Source organism: Antennarius striatus, chromosome 4, assembly GCF_040054535.1.
Source record: "Antennarius striatus isolate MH-2024 chromosome 4, ASM4005453v1, whole genome shotgun sequence".
NCBI classification, from domain to species: Eukaryota; Metazoa; Chordata; class Actinopteri; order Lophiiformes; family Antennariidae; genus Antennarius; species Antennarius striatus.
In genome coordinates this window covers 20,471,906-20,484,408 of record NC_090779.1, presented here as the reverse complement: position 1 = coordinate 20,484,408, position 12,503 = coordinate 20,471,906, and the positions used below count along the sequence as shown (strand labels likewise).

Genomic DNA, 12,503 nt, shown 5'->3' with positions numbered 1-12,503 from the left:
CACCATCGCTGGCCTCTACTCTTCACCGCTTTCGGTGATCTGCCTCTGGTTGTCGCTTGTGACCCGGCTGTGAGGCGCCGGTGCCTCATCCACAGGCGGAACACTCTCGCTGACTAGATTAAAGGAAATCAGATCATAGCTTGGCTTTCTTCTGAGACTTCACGTGCAGGGGGCGCACGGCACACTTTTACAGCATTTGACGACGAGGTCTTATCACATCATCGTACTTTAACTTCAAACGTAAAGATGGAGCTAATTCTGTCACGGCTCGTTGGGTTGATGCGTCACAATTTCCTTCAGACGCAGATTACAGAGCATGTAATGTTTTCACATCTGCTGATGATCTTCCTCTGTCAACAACGTGGCCATAAATTATAACAACACAGAGAGACGTACGCGTGTGTGACGGTGGGTTGTAGAAGCTCTAGCATTGTGACAGAAACACATGCTGAGAGGATAAAACGACACGCTTGCCTCGGTAAAGACAAGAAAAGAGGTTACTTACACTTCATTCACTCAAGTAGAATGTTTCACGCCGTTGCTACGAGGCGAAACCCACGCCACAAACCCACCTCCAACCCCCCCCCCCACTCACCGCTGCTCTATGGAAACGTATGAAAAATAGCCTGAGATTGGCCCAGACAGCAGCCATCCATCAAGGCGGTGACAGAGGCGAGTCTCCCACTCTATTGTCCTCCACTCTGAGCATGTGAATGAAGATGGTCAGATTTGAGCTCAGACAACTACGATCGCCCCCCAGGCTTTGGCTCCAAGCCCATCAATCAGTAGGCAATGCAGTATCTGATCATTAGGCACCCTCCCCATACACAGACCGGAGCTGAAAGTATATCAAGCAGCCGAGCCGGCGGACCCTTAGGAGAGCATCGCATCCCAGAGACAAACACTCCTCACAGAGTAAACAGACTCATAAAATCACCATAGAAGAGCCAATTATGCCAGGAAACCTGACATCTCCTTGTCGTAAAAGCTGCAGGAGGCCATAACTATTGGACAGCACATGAAATACAGATAGTTGTTATCGCCGCCCATTTGCGGCGATTAAAAGCCACCCTGGAGACCCTGGAGGTACCAGGTAAGGAGGGCGTTTCGGTGCGGTTCGCCCCTCCGTATGGCACGGCTCCGGGGAGGCCTCCGCGGGTAGCGCCACGTGCCAAGCAATCCTCTCTGCATGCGTTTGATTTATCACCAGGCATCCACAGCTAATGTACCGGGGTCTTTGGCTCTCCTGGTTGGCCCACGTTTATAGAAGTCTACTTTATTATTATCTGCACTGGCATCCAAACGCTGAGCAGCTTGTATTATTCATACGATCACCCACGTTTCCACATCCGAACATGAAATGCATTACAGAGAGTGCAAATACCGCTCTGATGTATGGCCTTTCGTTGTACACAAACATACACATTGATGAGACGCAAGCATTTTCTGATATACAGGACGGCTACTACGTAACACAGGACATGAAGGGAGAGAGGCCGGGGTAAAAAAATTCCTTAGTTTATGCCACCAAAATGATGAATCGCGCTCGCTTCTGCATTGCAAAAGCACGGCAGGTTCTCCATCCACAGGCAGCTGACTCAAGACAAACAGACTAACAAATTATGAAATCGCTCAATATCACGCACCAAGAGATAGAAAGCCTCTGCTCTGACATCTTCATCTGCTTTTGGCCGGGTAGAGCGTCTGGAGGGAAGGAGAAATGTTTCTCCATCCCTAGCAGCTTGAATCAGCTTAAGCCAATTACACAGACCTACGCTGACAATAAAGAGTAAAGCTGCCTTCTGCAACAGGGGGCCGACTCCTCACTTTGATTAGCCACAGAGTGCTAGCTGACATTGATTTTAGCCTCCACTCTGATGGGGGGGGGGGAGACACTTGTGCCATTTTTAATGAAGGAAAGAGAAGCCAAAGCAACAACCAATCATGCATGAGGAATAAAAATGATGCAGACAGACACATTGAATAATTTCTCCTCATTTTGTCTCTTTTGTTCCAAACTCCTTTTTCCTGTCACGTATGATCATTATCATAGTCACTCTTTATTTTACTCAGCCAAAACACACCACACACACACACACACACACACACACATTCACAGTCTAACACCTCAAATCACTCTCATCTGTAATCTGCTGTTGCTCCAGCCTCTGATCGTCCATGGATATTGATTCCGCTGTGCAGCAGCACTCAGTGGTCATTTGCAGTGATGAGGAAAGACAATGGCACCCAAATCAGTCCTGGCATTTATCAGGCGGCTAAGCGGAGGAAACCAACTAGCAAGAGTCTATTGGAACTTAATCAACAACTGTTTCAGGCTGATGGGCAGACAAACAGAAGGGTTTGTCTTTGTCGTCCCAGTGGGTCAGTCAACACTATTTGTGTTGATCCAGAGACAAATGCAACCCCTTCACACAGACTTCCATATGAAATGAGAATTGATGCACGCTGTTATATGTGTTGTTAGACTCTACAGTACATACAAATGCACAAAAGAGAAGCACTGAGCCTTACTTAGATGAGTCACATTCTGAGAAAATATGAGAAATGGAAGGGGGGGCACATAAATGGCAAGGCTTTCAAGTGATGGAGAGATGTGGATGTCTTGAATAAAGGGTTACTATACAGAGAAAAACATAATTCAATTCATTTAAGACAAACAAACACAGGTGGATTTACATCTTCACACTTTTATCACTTTCAGCTCACCGGGATGTCACATCAAAACCTCTTAGTCTCACTTTTACTTTTCTGTATAATTAATACTGACTTTCATCAATGTTTAAAAAAAATCTCAAGTGAAAAAAGATAAATTCCTTAATTACTCTCTAGGTTATTAAAAACAGAAGATTAATAGCTTTGTAGCAAAAACACATCTATAAAAATCTGACACACAGCTGTCAGATGTGCAGCAGAACATCCTAACAAGTTATTGTGAAGCAATCCATCCCCATCATCCTAATTGTCTTAATAACAGCCAATGGCACCATCTGCAGCGTGAACCCTGCCTGCGAGCGTGTGTGTTTCCCGCCATCTGGTGGTTAGATAGCGTTATTACACTTTCCCCATCATCCTTCCATTCAATTTAGCACAGACAATAATTTCCATCATCACACTTGTTTTACTTGACCAAATAAACATGATTAAAAAAGAGAAAATGCATGACCTGAAAAAAAAATTTGTGCTCTGAATGCAGGAAGGCTACAAAACTAAATCCAATCTGCAACAGTGAGATCGAGTCAGATGCAGTGAGAGATGGGCATTGCACTCTGTTAGTGCAACCAGATGGAGGTCTGTTACCAACACCGACGTTGTGACCTCAACACGCTAACTCAAACCACCGGCTGCACTAATGGTCCAACAGATCTGGCTCACTGCTAGGGGGCAGTTACACAAACACACATGCAGATTGCTTTCTGCCTCCTGCTTCACATGGGGGAGAGCAATTAGAGGGAAATGAAGTGGAGAAACACGGATGTCCGAGCATATCCAAGCTGTGGCCTTCTGAGGAGCGCCTTATCTCACAAAGAAAGTGACTTTTTCCAGTGATATTTGCATTGAGGGGAAACTAACATTAGTTTTTCTTAAGGCATTGCTGCACGATTACTGCACGCAGAAACAAATTCACAAAAGTTTAAATTTTTAACAAGAAAAAAAAAACACATTTGTGACAAACCCATCTTCACTCCCACTGTCTGGATTTTTCCTGACACAGCTGACAATAGGCTTTTGCTAAGGGGAAAAATAATGGCAAAATATAAATATATACCACCCATACGGAACAGGACAGTCATACAAGTGAATCGCCATCAGAAAGAAGTGCAAATAATAGAATAAATTGCTCATGAATAAAATAAAAGCAACACCAAATACTGTCAAATCAAGATCCACTTGCTTTGGAGTATTCTAGTGCATCACAGTGCTCATCAAGGGCCTGAGTTTTCTCAACCGTTTCTGAATTTGGATGCCCTATTTTCAATCATAGGAGTTATTACCATGTAAAAGTGCTCCATATGAAATACATCACACACGTTTTGAACAGAGAGTTACCAACTCTAAGCGGTCAATCAGAATGAAAGCCTGTATTTGCATCTCTAACCGTCTCTAACATTTATGGCTAAAAGTGCAGAGTGCTATCAATAACTCTACATAATGATCTGTGACACCATAATGCTGTAGATTATGTGTTAATTGACTATGAAATAGCTGCATGGTGCTTAAGATCTTAATCATCTGCACAACTGTAAGAAGAATATTGTATGTAATAAGTGCACTTGAAATAATGGCTTTACTCTTAAGCTGTTGGAACTATTATGATTAAAACTTTGCTCCGTCTGTAGGACAACAGCGATCACAATGAATCTTCATACTCAATTTCACTGCCAACCCATTAAGTTAATTAAAAACATATCCATCAGAGCTTTTCCATTTCAGCCACGGCATGAAGGTGGGGGGTGATTGAAATTAAATTAGGCGGCTCTATTTGACTGCAGCTATAATAATCTGGGCCTGCCACCAACTAGCTCCTAAGAGGTCACGCTACAGCAGACAAACACCACCACCCCCATCAGGGCTACTGAAATATCTAACGGATGGCTGGGATGCACTGGTACAAATATTTTATACATTTACGGTGCCCAGAGGATGAAACCGGACAACTTTAGTGATTCCCTGACTTTTCGTCGAGCACCACCCCGAGGCTCTCGTGTGTGATCGGAAGCGCCCATTATAATGTTTCGCCATCAGCTTCTGCAGGCGCGGTGTTGCTCTGGGAGACATAATAACGCTGTGATGATCCCTTAACTTCACACCGAACACTATCGGGTTAAACTTTTAATTTGCACAATATTTTAAATCCACGTCCCCGGCGGCTTAAGCTGCACTGCTTTTAGAACTCATTAGCAAATGTTGGCATGCAAGATCATCGTGGAAAGTCGTATCTAAACATTTATAAATCATACATGCATAAAACAGCAGAAGCAGAGTAACTGACTGGCTCTTCTGTCTGTCCACACTTTTGTGAGATTTTCTTCTGTCACCTGCCAACACAGGTGAGCACAGGTGAGCGTTGGCCTTAAACATGAAATGTTCTCATCCCTTAACTTGGCAGGCTCACAGAGCCATGCCCTTTCTTGCTAATACCTTGGACACACCTGGCATATTACACAGGCTTATCCTTTTCCTCAACACCTCCCTAATGTGCCGCACCGGTACTCCCACCGTACGGTTGTTTCTCCGACTGTGCGGCAACCGCTGCTCAGACGTAATTAAGCCGTAATCCTCCTGTCGACACGAGCAGAGACGGCCTTAATTCAGTTTGCAGATGGATGTGCAGGAAATACCGTGTGCAGCTACGGTGCTGTAAAGACGGAGCTCAATGAAAAGGTCAAAGGTGAATTGACAATCTTCGCTGTCAGAAGTGTCGATCAACAAGAGCCAAAACTGAAGCAGATCTGTCACAGTTAATATTAGCAGTTTGATGGTGGAACAAAACAAAATACATTTATTTAATTACTTTAAATCTTATCAACTTTTAGCACAATATGCTCCATTATTACTTATTCCACCCGTAATCCTTTCAGTTTAAGATTAACAGAGCAAAAATATAAACATAAAAGGGATTGTACATTGTAAAGTAATATATATTTTGTTTATCATTATGAAAAAATAAAAATAAAAAAAAAGTCTTGATGTCTGGCATCATCCCTGGTGTCAGGAGACCTTAAAATCTATGCTGTAGATGTTGTCGCTTGCCATATATTTATATAATGACGCTCATATGGATTCACCCCGATGTCTACGGTTGCGTCACTTCCGCTGTCAGGGAGCGCATCGTAACTTATGATTTTTTTTTTTTTGGCCAAGGTCCCAATTCATCATAAAAAAATAATAATGCCAACAAAACATTTGTTTAATTATTTACTTCAAAAATACCCGGTTTCATTTTGACTTTCCTGTCCCATTAAATAAATCATGACCAACCATCCTCTATAGATGTGTGCGGGTGAAGTCACATGGTGGTAAAGATGGAAACAAGGGTTTGTTATTGTCCATGCAGAACCTAATCATGTTCTGAAGTAAAAATAATAATATTAAAACACTAAACTAAAGAAAAGACCCGGAAAGTTCATCAATTTCTATTCAGCCATTTGTTTTAGTCCTTTTTTTAAAAAAAAATCAGTGTTCTTTTCCAGATGTCGGCTGCTGGATGTTAAAGTTCAGCCTCACCTCAAGTCACAGACACACAGCAGCAGACACCAGCAGGCTACAGCCGCTGAAGTGGGAATAAAGCAAAGCATTCTTTTCCCGGCTAGCGGAGATGATGAATCACACCAGTCACCAGGAGCTTCCTGCAGCACACCTAAGAGCAGAGTGTTACGGCACAGGACCGAGCTGCACTTCAGGAATATCTCCTTTAATGTTGCATAGAAACCATCTGCAGATAAAACACAGAAGACTCATGCTGGGGGAAAAAAGTTTATGCGGAGAGGAAGAAACTCCCCTGGGTTCTCTCACCAGGTGTGTGAGACGCCAACATATCCCAGAAGTACACACAGTTGCTGCTTTGTTGAAGGTTAGGAGCTGCAACCATCAATTACCTTCACTGTATAGGTTATGATGTCATCATTTATACCCACACATGATTAGATTAGTGATCAGAACCACAATCAAACTGGATGGATATCATGTACTTGTGCATTATGCAGAATTTCTGTCGTTCCCGAGAGGCCCGACATGAAAATATCTGCAAGGCGTGAAAATCAAACCGGTTCATCTGAGTTCAAGTCACCGTGAATTAATCACCGACGCCCCACACGCCGAACCGACCAACATACCTTCAGCAGTCAAAGGGGGCCCTTATGGGAGACAGGGGGGTTCAAATTTAGCCAGAATCTCCTCTTTACTAGCGTGGTGGTCTTCAGGAGAACAGCTTTCTTATTCATACATCCTTGCCTAAAACAACACACCAGGACTGCTTAAGTAAATACCTGCAAAACACATATACACACACACACACACACACACACACACACACACACACACACACACACACACACAGACACACACACACATACACACACAGAGCTAAGGACAAATCTCCCTGAAGTGAAGTGATTTGCTCTGCAGCTCCAGGTCGGTCCGAATCCACAGCCTCGGAACGTTGAGCGCCCAAATCTCAATATCTGCCTTATTAAGCTAACAGGGGCACCTGCCAAGACCTCTGGAAAAACATCTGGTTTGTAAAAGCCAACACCTACGAAAATATTGCAAATTCTTTCATTTCTATAAATACACGCTGCTTTGAGCAGGAGCGAGATGCTAAGAACCGTGCAGCTTAAGAACCATCGAATGATTTCACGTTGATCCAAATCCACTTTGTCTTTATTGTGATGCTGCATTTTAGCAAGCTCCAGTTTTCTTGAGAACAGATGCACGAATTGCACAGTGAGGTCGATTTTGCATCCCCATCGATATTTGGTTTTTCTCCACTAGAACTGTTCTCTTCTATGCAGACGTGAATAAATTACCATCTGTGAAGTTGAAGGAGAAATGGTAAATAGCGAGAAACGCATCTCCGCCTCACAGCAGAAGGATAAATAGTAAGTATGTAAACTAAATGACATCCCAAGCATGCACAGAACAAATATCCAGAGGACTAAAGTACACACAATCCCCATATTTACACCCCGATAAGCCCGAGTTGAAAGAGGCAGTTTTATTGACTCAATTTCCATATGCAGCGATTCTTTTTCCTCAATCTGTCATTTGTGAGAGAAGCAGAAAGCGAGCTGTAAACCAATTACTTCATGCCATTTACTCTGAAGACAAGCATCTTCCATCTTTGGGGAAGTGGAGCACAAATGGACAATAAAACCGTCGAGACAGGCGGTAAACATGTGCGCAATTGTTGGATGCAACTGATTTCACCATTAGACATCTGTGTTTGTTTGCAGCTACATATAAAAATGTTGTTTTCCATATTTCTCTGTTGGTAAAAAAAAAATCCAAAAAAAAAAATCAGCAATTTAACTAACACCGGGAGGAGAAAAAAAAAGAAAATTTTCTCATCTTTTGGTTTTATTTGTCAACTCCATCCCAAAAAGAGAAATCAAATCCACATAAATCTGGTGTCTTCTGGAGAAGGCAAACAAACCAGCCACCTCTCATCCCTGACAGTCACGTAAAATTGGATGTCGATGGACCGCTGATGCTTGAGTGTTGAGCTCTCAACCAACTCCTCTCCACTCCATCTCTCTCTCATTTTCTCTAAATTTGAGCGAAAAGACAAACTAGAAAGAGCTACTGTTCTCTCATTCAGGCGGGTGGACGGGCCTCGGTGCTCCAAAAAAAACAAAAAACCTTTTTCCTGTTCTGTAAAATTTGCTTTCAACAGATTTGCAAACGGGTGAAGAAACTAAACCGTCGTAGATTATTTTCTATCAAACGAGGTGTGAGCTGACCAATACGTCAGCAGATGCTTCACTAAACTCCTCTCCCAAACAAATAAACAACAGGCGTGTTGAGCTTTACATCTGTCTTCATCCTGATGCCGTGTTTAAAGCTCCACCAAAGCAAATATACCATAAGACCATAGGGGTTGGGAAACCGAATGTAAAGGATGTGTCCACACTCACATTATGAGTTACGACACTCAAGCACGCCCAGTTTAAATCACAGGGTGGAGAAAGGAAGGTTCCAAAAAACAAGAAGCGAATTACTGCATTACTTGTGCATACAGCAGATATTCAAATAAAGATGGATTTACAACTGTGGCAAAAAAATATTCCAGATATTCCAGCCTGTCAGAGTTCTTATGTCTCACAAACCATTTTTGTAAGTCTGAGTCTGCATTCTTAGCTCAGCATGAGAGACAGACACGTCCATTGCTGTCCTGTCTTCTCTTATCCAGTATGTTCTCCTCTGCCAGACAGTGGCTCAGTGGTGACCCATGACCTCCACACCCAAGAATTATTTTTTTTTAATCTTGATTGATCCATTTTTATTTTCATGACTTTTCATGAAAAAAAAAAAGGAAAAAAGGAAACAGAAGGCAATGTTTCAGGTGAGGAAATAAAAACTCTTCTGCTGGCTATATAGTATCCACTACCTGACCTTCTTCTTTAAGTGCAACCATTAAGCCTGACTCTGATCTTAGGCTTTTATAAATCAATCTAAATCATTTTGTGGATATGGAAAACCTTTTACATCGTTCTTCTTTTAACTTGCTTTTTTTGCACCACCCAAGTGTTAAAGCCGAAGGAAGGTGACAACCTGATTTTGGCAGACAGAACCGACGATCATCATCTTAAATCAGGAAGCTGCTGTAATAACAGACATCGCATTTTCATTCTCGCGTGCATGCGCATTGTGTTGAATGGAAAGCTTGACAGGCGGCAGTAAAATCCAGGCTGGCTAACAATTGGCTCACTTAGGTTCTATTTCCATCCAGACAAAAGGAATTTAAATGTGACAACCCACCACTGCAACAAGGATGTTTACAAGTCGTCTCTATAATCTCTGCAACAAAACGCCCCCGCTTCCATTTCGGCAGATTTCCACTAAATTGTAAAACTGCAACTCAACTCTCTTAAAGTATTGGAAATTCCATTTGGAAAGCAAGAAACTAAAACACACCAAACTATTAAAGATGCATTAGAGTGCAGTTTCAGACAAGAGGGGGAGGGATGAAAATATGTGCTGTTTTGCTGGCCAGTAATGGCAGAGGAGAGTCAATAGCTCTCTATTAATCAAAAGCAAGGTTTATGCACTCGCAGCATGCTGCAGGCAATTAAGAGAGATGCTTTATTTGACCATTACCACCATTAAACTTATGCACCCCCCTATCGCAGCCTGAATACAACACGCGGCTAACTTCTAGGCTCCCCTGTCAGCTTACTAAAACAAGAACTATTATTAGATTTGGCAGCCACATGGGGCGCTTAATAGATTGTTCCCTGTAAAAACAAAGACTTGGGACCGTTTAGACGCGTGTCCGTATAGTCTAGGCCACCTTAGCCAAATAATTCCCAGACAAAGACAAACAAAAAGGACAGTGAGTAAACATTTATTTCAAGCTCCTGAAACCAAAAGATGGATATTTTATTCTCTGATGGACAAAAGAAGAGCACGGCAACCAGATTTCTATAGAGTCACACATGAAGGGAAGGAGTTCAGAACGATTCCACCACAGGAGTAAGAAGCTGTAATAAAGCTCTCCTTAAAGCCCCAGGGTGGAGAAAGGAGACTATTACATTAAATACATTAATACATATGTATATAGTACTTGGCTTTGGTAAAACACTTTCCTTTGTTGATATACCCTGACAGTGAGGAGGAATGAGCACACAGAAGGACAAACAGCAGGGATCGGGCAGTGATCACCTCCCATTAGGTGTCTACATTCTGCCATTGCTATTACTCCATTCGCCTTGATCCCAGTGTCACCATTTAAACAAAGAACGGTCTGGTAGCCAGGATGATTCTGATCCCAGGCAGCAGGAAGAAGCACAAATACAGCTACACAAGAATGTACAGTAGTTCTGTAGTTCCGATATGAAACATTCAACCAATTATAATGTCAGCACCACGTAGAGAAACGTCTCAGCCGACCCGGCTACCTCTAGGCATGTTGGTGGAGATTCATTAAAAAATAATGTGTCTTCATTTCAAGCAACTTGCTCGACAAACAGTTGTATGACTGTGGGTTAGGGGTTTTCTCAGCATACATATTTGGGTGCAGTGTCATTTTTCTACAACTCCCACTCCAAACTGTCTTAGTGTGACCTAAAATATAATGACACCTCAAATATATACATAATGTTGCCAGGTCAGGGTGAAAGTATATAGTCTTGGTATCATGGGGTGTCAACATCTGGATGTTTCAATTCTGTCTGGGATATTAGAATTTTTCCTGATATTGGAAAGATATCAAAAAAGGTCATGTCTGAAATGTTAAATAATATAAATTAAGGATTCAAAAAATCTGCCTTGATATGGATTCAACTCTTCTTTCCTTCTTTACTCGGTGGAGTTTATGGTCTGTGAACGTTAGTCAGGTTTTTCGGGGACATGGAGGAGTGCTTGAGCCTTCCCTACCTCAGGTGCGTCGAGGTGTCCCTGCAGCTCTGCACATGTTGCTCCATCTGATATCTGGTTCTGCCTGTCAGCAGTTGTTCCCAAGTTTCCCTAATTCAGTCAACAGACAAGGAATTTTAATGAGTTTATCAGTCAGGTTTTGCTTGAGGCTATGAAATCTAGTCTGGACCCTTTCCCGTTGACTGCAGCTGGCGCACACATTCATAAATCATCTCCCTCACCTTGCAGTATCCATTGACCTTCTCTGCGATGCTGTTGATGTGCAGCATGTACTGGTGCAGTCTGCGCTGGTACCTGAGGGCAGCGAGCTGGGCCTCGTTCTGCAGACCGGTCACCTGGGCCAACAGGGACTGCTCCCTCCTGTTCCACCTGAGACGCGCCATCCGGGATTCGCGCTCCAAAGTTGCGCTCCGTCCCTGCAGCGCGTCATGCGCCGAGCGGAGCGCGTCCACACAGCAGTGCCCCCCGGTGCCGGCGTCCCCCCCGGTGCCGGCGTCCCCTCCGGAGAGCACAAGCCCGCATCCTTTCTGACAAACACTGCGTCCACGGTGACCGGGCTTCGGTTGTGTTTGCGCCTCCATCCTACAACGTGGCTCAAAACCTGGCAAAATGGATCGTTTTATCTAGAAAAGTTGAACAAAAAGCGCACATAGTTTGTGCAGGAAACTTTTTTTTTTTTCGTGCTCACAATGAGTTGGGACAAAAGTTCCACTACAAGTGTGGACGCATGACAGCGGGATTAACCGCTTTGCGCAGCTCAATCCGCGGAAAGGCGCACGCTGCGTCACGTCTCGCCTGGGATGAGGTTAAATGGTGAGCAGAGAGAAATCAGAAAAGCCCATTCTGCTGACTCACTTCTGCCCCGTCTGCTCGGGGGTGGGGGTTGTATGTCTCCTAATGTTTGACATAAATGAAATTATAATTTAAAATAATCCAGCATGCGGTGATCTACATTCAAAGTCGGGCCGTGTGCGGTTGATGCAACTTTAGTTTTGCGCAATTTGATTTCTATATTTTGTAGCTGTGAACTTGAGATGTTCTAATTCCTCACCAGGAGAGGTCGCTCGTTCTCTCACAAGCCTTCAGATGCTCTTTATTTGCCAACAGGTCTCCCAATTGAAGCTGGAAACAGGCCACACCTTCACTGGAGTTCTTTAGTGTCCTCTTTTAACCTTATTAAACCAGTCCTTGAATCGAGTTCAGCTCAACTATTGTCTGGCAGCGATGACATGAGTGCGTAAGCCTTCTCAAGAACACGATCATCCTTCAAACTCTGACTCGTAACCCGAGATCGACACGGAAACCCTTCGCTTACAAAGCATCTCTGCGTGATTCCAAGCCACTCTTACCTCCTGTCACAGCATGACATATTACAGAGGTTTCAGAAA

General features: G+C 43.3%; 1 protein-coding gene across 1 annotated transcript in view; it reads right to left on the bottom strand.

Moving 5' to 3' along the window:
• The window catches only part of LOC137593964 (PDZ domain-containing RING finger protein 4-like), a 95,123-nt gene extending 83,527 nt beyond the window's left edge, over window positions 1-11,596 (bottom strand). Inside the window, exons 1-2 of the mRNA XM_068313114.1 lie at window positions 11,337-11,596; window positions 11,116-11,205 (exon numbers count right to left, since the gene is read on the bottom strand). Coding sequence (XP_068169215.1) covers window positions 11,116-11,205; window positions 11,337-11,498 — 252 coding nt within the window. The 5' untranslated portion in view covers window positions 11,499-11,596. The remainder of the gene's footprint in view (window positions 1-11,115; window positions 11,206-11,336) is intronic.
• Between the last annotated feature and the right edge of the window lie 907 nt (window positions 11,597-12,503).